This window comes from Dromiciops gliroides, chromosome 4 (assembly GCF_019393635.1).
Source record: "Dromiciops gliroides isolate mDroGli1 chromosome 4, mDroGli1.pri, whole genome shotgun sequence".
Classification (NCBI taxonomy): Eukaryota; Metazoa; Chordata; class Mammalia; order Microbiotheria; family Microbiotheriidae; genus Dromiciops; species Dromiciops gliroides.
Genome location: NC_057864.1, coordinates 72,713,403 through 72,731,851, shown reverse-complemented (window position 1 = coordinate 72,731,851; position 18,449 = coordinate 72,713,403). Strand labels below are relative to the sequence as shown.

At 34.2% G+C, this 18,449-nt stretch overlaps 1 protein-coding gene across 1 annotated transcript in view; it reads right to left on the bottom strand.

Moving 5' to 3' along the window:
• The window catches only part of CEP350 (centrosomal protein 350), a 157,570-nt gene that overhangs the window by 100,575 nt on the left and 38,546 nt on the right, over window positions 1-18,449 (bottom strand). Inside the window, 10 exon segments of the mRNA XM_044001415.1 lie at window positions 50-196; window positions 11,511-11,624; window positions 14,339-14,452; window positions 17,976-18,012; window positions 18,014-18,094; window positions 18,096-18,116; window positions 18,118-18,174; window positions 18,176-18,304; window positions 18,306-18,389; window positions 18,391-18,449. Of these exon segments, the coding sequence (XP_043857350.1) occupies window positions 50-196; window positions 11,511-11,624; window positions 14,339-14,452; window positions 17,976-18,012; window positions 18,014-18,094; window positions 18,096-18,116; window positions 18,118-18,174; window positions 18,176-18,304; window positions 18,306-18,389; window positions 18,391-18,449 (843 nt within the window).

Below are 18,449 nucleotides of genomic sequence, written 5' to 3'. Positions count from 1 at the left end.
AGCTAATTCGATTGATTTTTGCCCCATTATAATAATTATAAAACCTCACCAGATTTAGTAGTCTTCTCTTTTCCATTTCTATCAATTGACTCTGTCCTTCGTTCTCTTTGTTCTATTCTGGGTGCTGGGCCCAAAATCTTCTTTACTAACTTTTGTCCATCTCTCCAAGAGGATGTACTTATCATACGGCCACCACCTACAACATAAAATTACACTGAATTTGAAGTAGTTCTGGAGACATGTATCTGTTAAACAACATAGGTTGAGCAATTTGTCTTATATTTATCCACTGTCAACAAGAAGCTTAAATTTGATGATTTCCATCTGTATGTCAAACATCCAAATGGTTTAAGTGGAGTCTGTTTAAATCTTGTTTTGCCATCAATGAAACCAATACTTTGAACATAATGTGTCATGGCTATTATGAGAATTTTTTTTTTTGCACAGCTATAAATATTTGTAATGAGTTTTGTTTTTCTTGCCTTCTCACTGGATGAAGGGAGGAGAAGAGAAAGAAATCAGAACTGAAAATAAAACTGAATTTTAAAAAAAGGAAAGTTAAACATAAAATATCCTTGTTAAGCACAATGCCTCCATAAATTCTGAAGACTAGGCAAAGGATCCAAGTAAAATCTAAATGTTAAATAGAATAAGAACTGTGTCAAGATTTTTTTTAATGCTGCTCTCATAACTAATAAATGTTACTTGTATTTATTAAACAACTTCTTCTCTGATTGCTAAAGCTAACATTTCTAGTACAATATTAAATAATAGGGGTGATAATGGATATCCCTGTTTCACCCCTGATCTTATTGGGAAGGCCTCTAATTTATCTCCATTGCATATAATACTTGCTGATGACTTTAGGTAGATACTGTTTATTATTCTAAGGAAAGCTCCCCCTATTCCTAAACTCTCCAGTGTTTTTATTAGGAATGGGTGCTGTACTTTGTCAAAAGCTTTCTCTGCATCTATGGAGATAATCATATGATTTTGGTTGGTTTTCTTATTGATGTGGTTGATTATTATTAAACAACTTCTAATAGATAAGTTTCAATAAAAAGACTTTTATGGAAGGGAAGCCTGAATAAAGATCAACATCTATTTGAAAAGTTACAATAATCTATGCTTACTTTTGAATATGATCCAATTAAACATGTATTGACTTTATATTTATGAACAAGATAGTGAATAATATTTTATGACACTGTGCTTAACTTGAAACAGCCTATCAGAAACTTTAAAGAGAGAGAGATCACCTTCAAAGGCTCTTTGCTTTTATGTTTCTACAAAAAGAATCTGGAAAGGGGCTCATCTTGAATTTTAGCTAAGCTACCAAACATGACATGCAATTATTCATAGTTCATTTCTGGGAACAATTTGTTACTGGTGGGGAAAAAGAGACATTCACTTAGGGGATTTTTGTTTGTTTATTAAGAGAACTTTATCTGATAAAATGTTACAAAAGACTGTGTAGATTTGTTGGTTACTGTCATTTTTTTTTTTTTTTAGTGAGGCAATTGGGGTTAAGTGACTTGCCCAGGGTCACACAGCTAGTAAGTGTTAAGTGTCTGAGGCTGGATTTGAACTCAGGTACTCCTGAATCCAGGGCCGGTGCTCTATCCACTGCGCCATCTAGCTGCCCCAGTTACTGTCATTTTTAAAAGGGCTGATTCTTCAAAAGAGATATGGATAGTTTTCATTTGGGTAGTCCATAAAACAAAATTTTAAATGGAATAAAACTGTTGCACATCAGTGCTGCTTAGTCAAAGTCAACAGTTACGTAGAAAAATTTCATATTATACTAGGTTTAGTAAACAACACACAACACTCAGTTTTATGCCCAAACAGAAGATTGAAGTGTCTCTAGAAAGACCATTAAAAGGAAAATATTCGGGGGCAGCTAGGTGGCGCAGTGGATAGAGCACTGGCCCCAGATTCAGGGGGACCTGAGTTCAAATCTTGCCTCAGACACTTCACACTTACTAGCTCTGTGACCCTGGGCAAGTCACTTAAACCCCACTGCCTCACCCCCAAAAAAAAGTAAAATATTCTAGGAAAAAAACAGCTTAAGTTATGATTAAGATATTTTAGGGAGATATCTTCAGGTTTTCCCTCATCTTTTAGTTAGAGCATATTTAAAAACGACTAATAGGGCGGCTAGGTGTCGCAGTGGATAAAGCACCAGCCCTGGATTCAGGAGGACCTGAGTTCAATATCTGGCCTCAGACACTTGACACTTACTAGCTGGTGTGACCCTGGGCATAGTCACTTAACCCCCATTGCCCTGCAAAACAAAAACAAACAAACAAAACCACTATGTACAATATTTTAACCTAGTTAATTTACCTATCATGGCTTATAAGCAAATACCATCCATAAGGACATTATCCTTCTTAGCTATAGTATATCACCTGAAATAAAACAAGTAACCTGCACAATGAGGCTGACACTAAAAATATTCACCTTTTGGGACATCATTTGGAAATTTTCCTGAGAATGTGTAATTCCATTCATTTTTAAGAAAAGGTCAATAAATGAGTCATGATACTGAGGAACATCTGAAAGAAAAGCTGCCCTCACCTCCCAGCCTCCCAATAGTTGAGATCAATATGTTTTGTGTTGCTACCATGGAATAAGCCCTGGAAGAAGACCACAGATTCTTCATTTCCTAAAGCTACCTGAGAGTAGGGGGTCCAGCAACTTTGTTAAACATATGGAATCCCCAAGCTTTAAAACTGGCATCATTCTTTTTTCGAGGCTTTTTGCATGGCTATTTATTGAATAAAAACTAAAGAAGTTTATGGAAGAAGTCTTCATATTGCTAATGGCAAATTAGGGATGGCCAGAAAATAATACATTTAAAAAATAGAAAGTTAGCTCTTCAAAAGAAAGTATTTTACCCATGACTAATTCTAACACAAACTGGTAGCCAAAATGGTACTCTCAACTGGTAGATGAGAATTTTCTGGTTTAATCTCCTCAAAGATATTATGATTTCCATGTTTGGGTAACAAATTTGTAGCAAAATGTAAAATTTTCATTAATGATAAAAATTTTTCTTTAGCAAATGTCACTATTTAAATTTTTCATTTTTAGATTGCAGCAGTAAAAAAGTTTTTCCTTTCTTGGAATTGTTTCTGTACTGCATATTTCCACTGGTAAGGAGTCTTCATCAAAAAACCAATTTGTATATAAACAGGCTGCTGTGTCAGGGAGCTGATGATTCAAAAAGCTTGATTTGAATTAGTGTCTTGGATTATTAAAATTAAAAACCATTTACCTTCTGTTACTCTTTTGTGGGAGGGCAATGGAGTTTAAGTGACTTGCCCAGGGTCACACAGCTAGTAAGTGTCAAATGTCTGAGGCAATGATTTGAACTCAGGTACTCCTAAATCCAGGGCCGGTGCTTTATCCACTGCGCCACCTAGCTGCCCCCTCTGTTAACTCTTCATTCTCCTTCAGGTATGAGTCTTCCAGAATGAGATTTTTACCTCCTGAAAAATCTTTTTGAGTAGCATCTATTATTTTTTTAATAAATCTTTTTATTTAAGATTTTGAGTTCTGAATTCTCTTCCTTCTTCTCTCCCCTCCCTGAGGCAATAAGCAATCAGATATAGGTTATGCATGTGCAATTATGTAAAATATTACTGTATTAGTAATTTTGTATTAGAAAATTCATATAAAAGAAAAAAATGAAAGAATTGAAAATTTTAAAAATAGCATGCTTCAGCCTGTGTTCAATCAATAGTTCTCTCTTTGGGAGTGGATAGTATACTTCATCATTAGTCCTTTAGGATTGTCTTGGATCATTGTATTGCTGACAATAGTTGTCATTCACAGTTCTTCATCAAACAATATTGCTGTCACTATGCACACCATCCTCTGGTTCTGCTCACCTTCACTATACATCAGTTCTTATAAGTCTTTTCAGGCCTTTCTGAAATCATTCTGCTTGTCACTTTTTATAGCACAATAATATTCCATCACCATCATAAACCACAGCTTGTTTAGCCATTCCCCAATTGATGGGCATCCCTTTGATTTCCAATTCTTTGCCACCACAAAAAGAGCTGCTATAAATATTTTTATACAAATAGGTCTTTTTCTCTTTTGGGGGATGTCTTTGGGATATAAACCTAGCAGTGGTATTTCTGGAGCAAAAGGTATGCATAGTTTGATGGTCCTTTGGGCATAGTTCCAAATTGCTCTAAAACCAGAATGGTTGGATCAGTTCACAACTCTACCAAGAATGGATTAACACCCCAGTTTTCCCATATCTCCTCCAATATCTAACACTTTCCTTTTCTATTTGCCACTCTGTGAGGTGATTCCTCAGAGTTGTTTTAATTTGCATTTCTCTGATCAATAGTGATTGATACCATTTTTTCATGACTATAGATAGCTTTGATTTGACTGAAAACTGCTTGTTCATATCCTTTGACCATTTATCAATTGGGGAATGACTTGCATTTATATAAATTTGACTGCGTTTTCTCTATATATGAAAAATGGGGCCTTTATCAGAGATACCTGTTGCAAAAATTCTTTCCCAGTTTTCTGCTTTCCTTATAATTTTGGTTGCATTGATTCTGTTTGGGCAAAAGCTTTTTCATTTTATATAATCAAAATTATTTTATATTTTGTAATGCTCTCTGTATCTTCTTTGATCCTAAATTCTTCCCCTGTTCATAAATCTGACAGATAAACTATTCCATGCTCTCATTTGCTTATGGTATTACACCTTATGTATAAATCATGTACCCATTTTGACCTTTATTTTAGTATATAGTGTGAGATGTTGATCTATATATACCTGGTTTCTGCCATACTGTTTTCCAGTTTTCCCAAAAGTATGTGTCAAATGAGTTTTTGTTCCAAAAACTTGGATCTTTGGCTTTATCATATACTAGATTACTATAGTCATTTACTATAGTATAATTCATACCTATCCTATTCCACTGATTCACCATTCTATTTCTTAGCCAGTACCAAACTGTTTTGAGCATTGCTGCTTTATAATACAATTTGAGATCTGGTACTATTAGACCACTGTCTTTTGCATTTTTTTTCACTGATTCCCTTGATATCCTTGAGCTTTTGTTCTTCCAGATGAAATTAGTTGTTATTTTTTCTAGCTCTATAATTTTTTGATAGTTTGATTGGTATGGCACTAAACAGATTAATTTATATAGGATTGCATTTTTATTATATTGGCTCAGCCTACCCATGAGCAATTAATATTTTTCCAATTGTTTAGATCTGACTTTATTTGTGAAAAGTGTTTTATAGTTGTGTTTGTATAGTTCTTAAGTTTGTCTTGGCTACTAGTCTCCCAAGGATTTTATACGGTCTACCGTTATTTTAAATGGAATTTCCATCTGTTGTTGCTGAACTTTGTTGGTAAACATATATAAATGCTGATAATTTATGTGGGTTCATTTTGTATCTTGCAACTTTGCTAAAGTTGTTAATAATTTCAAGCAGTTTTTTTACTTGATTCTTAAGAATTTTCTAAGTATATCATCTGCAAAGATTATTTTGTTTCCTCATTGCCTATTCTAATTCCTTTAATTTCTTTTTCTGCTCTTATTGCTATAGTCAACATTTCTAGTAAAATATTAAATAATAGAGGTGATAATGGGCATCCTGGCTTTACTTCTGATTGTACTGGGAAGGCTTCTAGCTTATCCCCATTGCAGATAGTGCTTGCTGATGGAAATTACTTATAATTTTAAGGTAAATTCCACTTATTCCTATGTTCTCTAGTGTTTTTAATAGGAATGGGAGGGGGCAGCTAGGCAGCACAGTGGATAAAGCACCAGCCCTGGATTCAGGAGGACCTGGGTTCAAATCCAGCTCAGACATTTGACATTTATTAGATGTGTGACCCTGGGCAAGTCACTTAACCCTCATGCCCTACCCAAACTCCCCCAAAAATAATAAGAATGGGTACTGTATTTTGTCAAAGGTTTTTCTACATCTATTGAGATAATCATATGATTTCTGTTATTTGTTATTGATATGGCCAATTATGCTGATCGTTTTCCTAATATTGAACCAGCCCTGCATTCCTGGTATATCTTACCTGCTAATAGTTTATGTTCCTTGTGATATATTGCTGTAATATCTTTGCTAGTATTTTATTTAAAATCTTTGCATCCATATTCATCAGGCAAATTGGTCTATTTTCTTTTTCTGTTTTGGCTCTTCCTGGTTTGGGTATCAACAAAAATTTGTCTCATAAAAGGAATTTGATAGGACTCCTTCACCTATTTTCTCAAATAGTTTATATAATATTGGGATTAATTGTTCTTTAAATGTTTAGTAGAATTTGCTTGTGAATCCATCTGGTCATTTTTTTTTTTGTTTTTTTAGGAAATTCATTGGACTAGCATGTATTATAAGAACAAGTAAGACATTTTCTTGTCAATGAGATTTATTCCAGATGCATTTTGAAGTGGATGTGCTAACTTTATCTTGAAGAACCCTCCAGAGTTTCAAGGACTTAAAACAAAATTGTTTCTTTATAGATTTACAGCTATTATTTTCTTCATTATGTTTTCATAGAAATTAGTATAAGGTACGAGTATCCTGTGTTATTTGTTATATGAGTACTTCTCAAAAGACAGGCTCAAAAATATTTTCTTTGCTGAGACTGTCCTTAAGAGATGAAAAGGCAACAGTTTCCATGATGCTGAGTAAACTATAGAGTATAGAGAGCCACAAGAAGTTACATGTGTCATCCATTTAAATCCAGATCACTTTTGCATGCTCCTAGTGCTGCTAACCGCTCCAGAACTTCTAGGATGTTATAACTGTCACACTTATCAGAAAACCCAGTGAAGTCATAAAAATCATGCCAGGAGGTATTGTGTTCTATGGAACCCAGAGAGTTGCTATCAGAAATACCAGATTCCCATGGCAACAGTGGGGACAATAGCATTTCTTCATTTGTTTTCTAACAATGGCAGACCCAAATAAGCTATTTTCACTAAAAAGATTGCCCATCATCTCAGCCCCTTTACCAGGGACTTATTTTCCACTATCCTCCTTTTTTTTTTGGGGGGGGGGAGAAGAAGGGAAGGAGAAGGCAAGGCAGCAGTAAGACTGCTGACAGAAACCCTTTCTACTGTTCCCATCATATGACTGAAAAGAGCCCAATGTAAATTTCCTGTGTGCTGAACTTCTTGCCACTGGGTGATGGTCCTACATTTTCAGAAAAGAAGTTTTCAAGGGAAATAAAAACCTTGGAACCAAGACCAGTCAGTATCACCTATCCAGAGGGACATTCAATTCCTCCTTTGCCTTTAAAAAAGGCAACTACTACATAGCTCTGTTGCTACCCAACCAGGAGAGCCTGGTCCTTTTTATTCATGGACCTATCCAGGGTACTTTCTTCCGGTTCAACCACAAAGCACTGAAGGATCTGCTGTTGGGTTCTGCTGTCACTCTTTCAAGGCCATTAACCAACTGATAACTCTCCAACCTCATCTGTTGCAAATCACTGGAATTTGCTACGCTTTCCCTTTTACTACCTATAGGTATTCTACTGCTCCCTTCAAGATTCGATTACCATATTACTCTCATAAAACTATCCCTGATAGACCCCTCCTCAATCCTTGCATAACGCTTTGCTCACACCTCTTTTATGCATCACATTCCATTTTATATTATAGTCATTTGTGTATCATCTATACCTTCTTACTAATCTCCTTAAAGGCAGGAACTATGCCTTACTTTCTTTGCCTCTTCTAGGGTTTCATATAGTATTCTATGCCATTGTATGTGCTTAATAAATGTTTGTTGAACTGAACTGAATTATACCACCTAGAACAATTAGCAGCAGTTGCAAAATTATCCAAGTATTTACTAAATCTAGTCATTTTTGTGCATCTTCCAAAATGACTGCCTTTCAGACAAGTCTTTATTCATATCACTGGAAAAACATTAAACTTTGTTCAGTCTTAAAACTTAAGAATTATATTACTTTGTATTCAAAATATGTGATTCTTTAAATTTTTTGCAAATTTTTTTCCCAATTATTATGCTATTTGCAACTATGCCTTGATGTTGTTGTTTAGTCATTTTTCAGTCATGCCTAACTCTTCACGAGCCCATTTGGTGGTTTTTTGGGTTTTTTTTTTTTGTTTTTTGGGGCAAAGATACTACAGTGGTTTGCCATTTCCTTCTCTAACTCATCTTACAGAGGAGGTAATTTAGGCAAATGGGGTTTAGTGACTTGCCCAGGGTCACACAGCTAAGTATCTGAGGCCAGATGTGAACTCAAGAAGATGAGTCTTTCTGACTCCAGGCCCTGCAATCTATCCACTGAATTAGTGGAAAGCGTTAGAGATGTAAGAAGGAAAAGAGCAATTTAAAAAATATACAGAAGGGGAACAGCTAGGCGGCACAGTGGATAGAGCACCAGCCCTGGAGTCAGGAGTACCTGAGTTCAAATCTGGCCTCAGACACTTAACACTTACTAGCTGTGTGACCCTGGGCAAGTCACTTAACTACAATTGCCTCACTAAAAAAATTAAAATAAAAAAAAATAATAAAAATTTACAGAAGGAAAAAAAAGTTCAGAAAGGGACAAAAATAAGGTAATTTTGTTACTGGGGGTAAGGATAGGGCCTGGAGCTATAATTTCACTTGTTACTACCATGTTAAAGTTAATATAAACTTAATAAAAAAAACTATGTAATAAAAGTTTGCAGTTTCATATGCAATCCTCTTTTTTGTTCTTTGTATGCTAGAATGTTTGTGATTTTGATGCTCAAGTTCATAATAAAACTTAAATGTTAAAAATAAAATAGAAGGAAAGTAAAACAAGTTAACAAGTAGAACTAATGAAGAAAATGAGGAAACAAGGTCACAATTTTAAAGCTATAAGTATTTCTATTAGGCATCTACTATATATATATATATATATATGCTAGGTCAAAGATATAAGTACAAAGAAGAATACATTCCCTACTTGCAAGGAGCTTACATTCTAATGGGGGAGACTAGAATATAAAAATATATACAGCATAAATATGCTAGGAGGCTTTCAAATGATCTAGGTCAAAGCTTCTTAAACTGTGAGTGACAACCCCACATGGGGTTGTATAACCAAATGTGAGGGGTCATGAAAAATCTGGCAACAGTAAAGGTTAGGTATATCTATTTTATATACCTATAAACCCAGGGTCATGAAAAATTTCTTGAACAAAAAGGGGTCACAAGTAGAAAAAGTTAAAGCCCTGATCTAGGTGAGAGGTGAGGAGGACTAAGGTAGTAAATGAGTAGAGAGAGGGGGAAGTGAAAGATGATGTAAAGGCAGAAATGGCAAGATCTGACAAATGATTGGCTATGTGGGATAAAAGAGAGTGGGGAGTCCAGGATAATGCCAAGACTATAAAACTGGAAGAAGGGTGATACCTTCCATAAATTTTGGTTTTTGTTTGTTCGTTTCAGTCATGTCTGACTCTTTGGGATCCCAGATGGGGTTTCTTGACAAAGATACTAGAGTAGATTGTGATTTCCTTCTCTAGATAATTTCATAAATGAGGAACTGAGATAAACAAGGTTAAGTGACTTGCCCAGGGTCACACAGCTAATTAAATGTCTGAGGCCAATATGAACTCAGGAACATGAGTGCTCCCGATTCCAAACCCAGTGCTCTATCCACCGCACCACCTACCTGGCCCTCAGTTTCAACAGATAGGAAGTTACAAAGAAAAAAGTTTTATGGGGAAAGAAGAGTTAAATTTTGGACATGCTGAATTTGAGATGTCTCTAGAACATCCAGTTTGAAATATCCAACAGGCAAGTAATGATGGGGGATACAAAATCAGGGGAGATAGTAGGCTGGTTAGATAAATCTGACAGCCATCTGAATAGAAATGGGATCTAATGAGATAAATAAAATAAAATAAATAAAGATGGGATCTAAACCCATGGGATCTGATGAGGTTACCAAGACAGAGAGTATAAAGGGAAAAATAGATCTAGTACAGAACCTTGAGGAACACTCACAGAAAAAGGAACATAATATGGAGAAGTCGGCCAGGTAGAAGGAGAACCAAAAGACCAGTGCCCTAAAAACCAAGACTGAGAAAGTATCCAGGAGGACACAGTGGTCAGTATTGTCAAATGTAGCAGACAGGAAGTATTAGGATTGAGAAAAGGTCATTCATTAGATTTGGCAATGAAGAGAACACTGTTAAAGTTTGGGAAAGAGTAGTTTCAGCTGAAGTTGGAAGTTAGATTGCAAAGGTTTGGTTGAGGAGTGAGAGGAAGAGGAGAAGCAGCAATACCTATTCTATGTTTGGTGCATTAAAGTCTGCAATGGTTTGCATATTCTCTCTTTCAAGCCTGACTACAACTTTGTGAATTAGGTACAACACATTTAATTAAACCCATTTTACAGAAGAGGACAGTTCTTACAGAGACTAAATGACTTACCCAAAGGTGAGATTTGCAACCAGGTTCCTCTTGACTCCAAATGCAACACTCTTTCTCACTATACTACACTGTCTCTGGCTAAGAGCCAACATTTATATAATGCTTTAAAAGCCAATTATCAAAGAATCTCAGAAAAAGAATTCAAGCATTCCTAGGATATTATAGAAATCAAATAACTCTAAGAGATCAAATGGCAGCTTGGGAGTTATATGTGACACTTAAAGGTGTCGCATACTCTTTCTATACAATCAATAGAACTCCAGATTCCTAGGAAGCTAAGGAATGTTAGGGGCAATACACAAATTTAGGTCAGACACTATCACAGAGAGAAAAAGAGAGAAAAGGAAGAGGAGGAAGGGAAGGAACACCTCCAATGGGATGCAAATACCTATGTGCAAATTCCCAATACTAACTCTGATACTTGACCACTTCCAAGGGGAATTTTACTATCAGAGAAACATATCTGTGAGAAATATGGGGTAAATAAGGGATTATTAGATACCTCTGCATTATAGCCACAGACAGAAAGGTGCAAGAGCTGGTATCTTGTCCAATTTTGGCAGAGGCCTACAAAAGTGCACTTAGGGATTTCATTAACATGGAAGATGTCACCATAGTAGGAAATTCTTCTGTACTGTATTTAAGCATGTGCTATCTATGGGATTTCTCTAATACATCCCAAACCAAGTGTTTGTTGTTGTTGTCCATTTTTCCCCCTAAATCCCCAAGAAGATACTCAATGGACAAAATTATTTGCAGGTGATAAATGCTAAAAATTCAAGAGAACAACATAGTGAACTGATATGTTAACATGAGTTCAAATATATAAAACTATCATTTGTTTTTCTTCACAGCCTTTTAAAGTTTACTGTATGTTTTTATTTTAAGACCATGTTAAAACCAATCACATTGCTCCAAACATACAAGAAGTTATCGTCCAAGCCAGGAATATAATTTACTTTAATTTACCTAAAACAGCACTGATCAAAACTCATGATGCTTTGTTTTAATCAAACCTATCTCAACAGATGGGGTCTCAGTATAGATCATATACTAACCTGACTTGCAATCTGGACTCGATGATTGTGTTACCTTTTGTACTTTTCTAATTGGTCTAACTGTTTTCTTCTCCTTACTTTTTTCAGCAGGCTTCTCTTTTACTGAGACATCTTCTGAAAGGCAAAAATTACATACTATACACAAGACAATGAATTGTTATCATCCCAATGAAAATTAAAAAAAAAAACAAAACTAAAAAACTAAAAAGTGAATGCAAAACACAGGCAGTAAAAAGCCAATCTTATGCTGTGGCTATTTATTACTTTGATTTTTATAGATATAATTTTTTAAAGATATGCTACCAATTCTCAGTTCCAAATTTTTTTTTTTATGAAAAAGTCTGTAAGTCAATGTTATAGGTGCTACAAAATGGATTCCATGAGTTAGATTTAAATTTGTTATTTAATTTTCCCAGTAAGGCTAATGAAAATTTCATTTAACAAAGCTACAATAAATTTTGTCATCTATAATTATAACATTTTTAGAATTTCATTTAAATAGCTTGACAGAATCCTAGTTTACTTTTTTTAAAAAGTATTCTCTAGTTGAACTATTATTGAAATTCTGAGATAAAATTTCTTGAGATAATTTTCAGAGAAACAATTCTCATTCTCCTTATGAACTACATCTTATCATTTTATCTATAAAATGACAGCTGAATTATTTTTTTAAACTCCAATCCAGTGAATGCACTTAACTACACATATACAAATACTAAACAGCTGGCCTCTAAAATGGAGATTTAAGTGATAGGTACTTTTGAAATATAGACAAAACTTGCAATTTGTTAAGAATCAGGAATTTGATAAGCTTTTGGACTAAAATACAATTTTAAAGTGGATCAGGAGAGTTAAATTATATCAAACTTCCTATGTATTTTAAGAGTAAAAAAAAATAGGCTCATGGATTGCTAGAGTTGAAAATGAATTTAAAAATCAGATAGTCTAAGCTGCTCATTTTACACAAAGAAAGAAGTCCTAAAAGGGCCCAACATCATACAGCTAAGTAGTGGCAGATTTCCAACTTAATCCTATATTTCCTTACTTTTAGTCTAATGTTCTTTCTACGACATAACTTTCCTTCCTCAATTGATCTATTAACAGACAAAATCCTAGAAGCCTGACCCAAATATATTTCTTTATGGCTATTAATTTTAATGACAACTATTTAAGGCATTTGGTTTTGAAATAACAAGGGAAACAATAAAGCAAAGTTAAATTTAATGATTTTTTTTAAGGTGTAAGAGTGGAGTTAATGTTTTCTAGTGCTGGTCTGTGAACTCATATATTCCTTGACCTTCTCCAATATGATCTCTAAAGTAGTATTCTATAATACAAAAAGTTTGATACAGAACATACAAACCAGCAGAATTAGTTTATTCTCTGATATTGTGATATTCCTAAAATTAAAAATCATGGACAGAATGTTAGAAAAGCTATTCTCCAAAACATCAGTTTTTAAAATTTGGTAAACATTCTAGAATTATACAATGGAAAAAAAATGGAGATCACCTAGTATTTCCTATTGCTTCCAGGCATTTGTATGTATAAATTGTCCAAGTCAAAATAACAATTAATCTATAAGAAAAGAACTCCAGGAATGGGGCCTTCACAAACCCTTCTACCATTTATATGAATTTTTAATCATCTTTATAAACAATTTTTTCCTTTTATCTATTTGAATTTTCTCAATACAACTGAAGCTCATAACCACAAATTTAATCCCCAAAAAGACTCAATGAAGACCCACCAAGAGTGCCTTCAGTCTGACAAAAGAAAAAAAATTGTATTTTTTGCAGAATTCTTATATAATTTTTTTTTTAAAAGCACAGGGTATTAGCCCTAAAATTTTTCAAAATCCCTTATGAATTATATAACCCATTATGGATTTATCCTATATGATGAATCCATGAGAAAAAACTTTAACAACTTGTAAAAATCACTTTTATTACACTTACTTTGGTAAAGTCAAAAAGAAAAATGGAAATAATGGTTAACTTTTTAAAACTGAGATAAAAAGTCAATGTTAACTGTCATCATCCTGAAGCTTAAATTACCTGACCTTAAATACCAAGCTATCTTGACTTTTTAGGTTTCAAAATAAAGACTAAAATCTTTCTGATAATTAAGTATTAAAAAATAATAAATTTTAAAATAGCTTAATGAGGATATCAACGGCCCTTGTAACTGTCAGCCCTCTCATGATGATCCTGCTGATACTTATGGAGTGGACAGAATACTGTACCTGAAATGAGGAAGATCTGAGCCAACTCCCACCCTCCAATATTTACTATCAATGTGACCACAAACACAACTTCTGAGCCTCAGTTTCTTAATCTATAAAATAGGGAGAATACTTATCTACCTATCACAAAGGGTTTCTGAGAGATTCAAATGAGATAATATTATACAGTACTTTGGAAACCTAAAATACTTGAATAGAACTGTAACTTCCTTAATTTAGGTACTTCCTTCAGTAACAAACCATATGTTCATGCATGCCAATCCTTAAGTAATTCTTAATTCTACCCATTCTTTGTAATCTACATAAGCTATAAATCTTAAAGTCAACTATTATAAGTGACAGAGAGTGCTTTGTAATTGAAACTCATGCTCTGTTTTAGGCCCGAGATTGAGTCAGAAATAAGAAGTGGTACAACGCAAAAGAAAAAAACCTTCCTACCATGCTAGATTCCTTTTTGGTTCTGCTTCACTGTTAGTTTTGATTATGGTAAAAATGGTAGGAGGAAATGCAGGAAAGGATCATATGAATCCAATCATGCATAAAAATATCTTCAAATCATATTTTTAAAGAATCTGCTTCTTACCACCAAAGTGTAATCCAATATCTTGATATAAATCTCTACTCATATTATGAAACACTGCTTCAGGCCAAACTTTTCCATCAGGAGTTCGAATTTTAGTCTCTGCAGGGTTGAAGCCTATGAGAAACCAACAAGACAGAATACACTTAAGATTTGACAGAGCTACCACAGAAGGCTGGGGTTTTTCCTAGGAAAAAAATGGATCACACACTACACAATAACACACTGTGTCATAAAAATAAGATACAGGAAGAGAATAGAAAATGATCATTTTTAAACTGCCTAATAAAAACAAAAATATTAAATGAAATATACTAAATTCAATCTATTTCAGTAAACAAAGTTTAAATGCCAACTATGTATACAGTTTTGTGGATATGGAGATAAAAAAGTGACAGTCACAGCCCTAATAAGGAATCTACATTCTTCTGGAGGATACAGCAGGTACACAAATAATTTTAATACAAGGTAAGGCGTCATTCAAACATTTAAAATGAGAAGTACAGACAAAAAATCTAGGAAATTTGAAGAAAGAATAGTTTCAGCTGTGGAAGGGTTCTCTCCGATCCACTAATACTATGATTAGAAAATATATCTAAAGAAAGGAATTTGAAAGAAAAATTATTCTCATAAAAAGATTTTTATAGATACATAATAATGTAATAGCCCCACAAAATGTAGAAATGAGCCAAGTATATAGAATTGAGAAAAGTCTTAACAGTACATTATCTCCATAAAGAACAATAAATATGAAGATATGTCAAAATATGAAAAGATCTAAGCAAAATAATGACAACAAAAGCAAAACTAGAAAGACTGTACAAATTTAGAAGTAAAATGTGTATCCACACATATATGAACATATAAATCATAAGGTTAGGAAAGAGTTACAGAATAAGCTCTGAGTTGCTACTGATAAACCTGTAAAACTATTGTAAAATTGATTAAACAAGAGATAAAATTGAGGGGAAAAAAACAAGAGGTGTTGGAGAAAGAAAACGTTCTGGCAGAAGAAGAAAAAGATCCTATTTCCTCCTCCTCTGCAAATTCTCAAAATGCTGTGTGCCTCCAATCTCAAATATAAAGTCTGTTACCACCTTTCTGTTTTGTCATTTTAAGATTTCTGCACTGTTAAGAAGAATAAGAAAAGGGCTTTTAAAACCTATTTCAATCTATTTCAAATATATTATTAATCATCAAAAAATGCACTATAACTCAATTACTAGCCCTTAAGAGAATACTACTACTGATAATCATTCATCATGGCCAATACAAAGATATCTTATTTAAATAATAAGATATGGATCAACATTTCAGAGATTTCACATTTATGAGTTTGTGAGTTAGTTTGTTCCTGGCCAATATTCATAACTGAAAGAATCTATACTGAGGGGCAGGTAAGTGGTGCAGTGGATAGAGCACTGGCCCTGGAGTCAGGAGGACCTGAATTCAAATCCGACCTCAGACACTTGACACTTACTAACAGTGTGATCCTGGGCAAGTCACTTAACTCCAATTACCTCACCAAAAAAAAAAAAAAAAGGAATCTATACTGAGCAGAACGTTTCCTTTTATTAAGAAGGACTAACATAAGGAAATATGCAATAAAATTCAGAGATCCTAGATAATTTTGTCAATTTTATATTGAATTCATCATTAACGAAACTACCCAATCTAAAACATGGACAAATTTTTTTAAATAACTAAATCTGACACCTAATAAGACAGAGAGATTCATTGCCATGCATAGCATAAAATAGCAACGAATAATTGTGGATTTTGCAAAGTTATGATGTAGAGTCTGGGGGTAGGAAAAGACAGTAATTTCCATCCAGCCTTTGGCTAATTTCATGCAGTTTATGGACAAGCAACAAGAAGGGATATCTCTATCTGTATCCATAGTTATAAAAATCAACACAGTTTTAGTCTTAAGCAATTATGACTTGATCAAAAGCATAAGTATGTCACTTTTATCTCTCTGTGTCTATCTCTAAATCCATTCCTCCATGTCTATTTCCAACTTTGTCTACATTCCCACTTTGTTTCTTATCCCCCTTTCTTTTTCCTTCCCTCCTAACTTTCTCTTATACACAATATATTCCTTCTCAATTTTTAAAGTGATTTAGTGAAACATTCTATTTTCCTCTAAAGAAAACAACTTATAGGGGGCAGCTAGGTGGCACAGTGGATACAGCATGGGCCCTGCATTCAGGAGGACCTGAGTTCAAATCTGAACTCAGACACTTGACACTAGCTGTGCAACTCTGAGCAAGTCACTTAACCATCATTGCCCCATCAAAAAAAAAAGAAAAGGGGGCAGCTAGGTGGCGCAGTGGATAAAGCACTGGCCTTGGATTCAGGAGGAACTGAGTTCAAATCCAGCCTCTGACACTTGACACTTAACTAGCTGTGTGACCCTGGACAAGTCACTTAACCCTCATTGCCCTGCAAAAAAAAAAAAAAAGAAAGAAAGAAAGAAAAGAAAAGAAAACAACTTACTAAATTAAGAGTCCCCCATACACACACGGTTCTCATTTTTTGTGTATGAATCAACAGCCTTTAAAAGAAAAAAGGTTCAAATATGCAAAGTAAAAAAAAAAACATATTTAGGAATATGTTTTAGGAGTAATATATTTTCCATGGGAGGAAATATAGTGTAGCAGATAGAGATCTAGACTTGGAGTTAAGAAGATCTGGGTTTAAGTCCTGCCACACTGGCTATGTGATCATGGGCAAATCAACCTCTTAGTGCCCCCAGGCAACCCTTTAAGAATATTAGTTATACATCCAGAAAAAAGAACTGTGAATTATGAATGCAGATTGAATCATACTGTTTGTACTTTTGGACCGGTTTTTTTCCTTCTTATTTGAGGTTTTTCCTTTGTGTTCTGATTCTTCTTTCACAAGATGACTAATGTAGAAATATGCTTAATGTGATTGCACATATATAACCTATATCAGACTGCTTTCCATCTTGGGGAGGAGGGAGAGAAAAAAATATTGGAACTAAAAATCCAGTGAAAACAAATGTTGAAAACTATCCTTATATATAATATGTAACTGGAAAATAATAATTTTTTTTTAAAAAAAAGAATATTAGTTATGGAACAATTGCTGATCTTCATTGGTAGAGAGAGTTTCACTACCAGAGTTCATTATACCAATGAAATCAGAGATCTACAAACACATGCACACAAATATGCATTATTGCTGCTATTACAAGTTCAATACAAAAGCAAATAGTAGATGCCAAATGAATATCTACTGATGGATAAATGTATAACTGTATTTAATATAGTGAAAATACTTGTGGAAATAGTTTCAGATAACATGACTAAAACATCTAATAAGCAGAAAAAAAGAAATCAGTAAAAATGGTACTACTTTCAAGGTACAGAAAAAATATTACCCTTATTATAACTAACCTCTGTTAATGGTGATTCCAACAAAACCTCTGCTCAAATAAAACAATCGAATCAACTTTACACATAGTAAATACTATCATCTCTCTATCAATTATATCGATCTAACGTCAAATAGCCTCAATGAGTTTAAACCAGTGAAAAATAAATTATTTTAATATGTTATCCAAAAGAAGGTGCCCATCTCTGTTAAGGTGCATACAGGAAGGTATACAAACCTTTATATGCTGGAGCAGGTGGTGCTGTTGCAACCTTTTCGAACTTTTGCTGTCACTCCACTGTCAATACTGGTTATCATTATCGGCTGTTCAACATGTCCCAGATGCTGACCTCTGCCCACTCACATCTTCTGAGTTCTCCCCATTGTTTCCTAATCCGCTCCTTGAGTTTTTCTAATTTGGAATCATGCTGTCGCCGGCTTTAAGATATCTAATCTGGCACTAGTAGTACTAGTAGATGATGGAGAAGATTCACTTGGTCTTAACACTTTCATATCAACATCACGGTTTATGTTAATCATTGAAGTCTTCTCATTTACTTTTGACCCCACTAGTTTTTTCTTCCTCAGTTCTTATAGGAGCTATTGCTCTGAACAAAGCTTCTGAATTCTGCAAGGCATCAATTGCTGGTCGGATCATTTAAATACCTAACAACAGTTTCATTTACAGCATCTGACTGAGAGCTGTCAAATC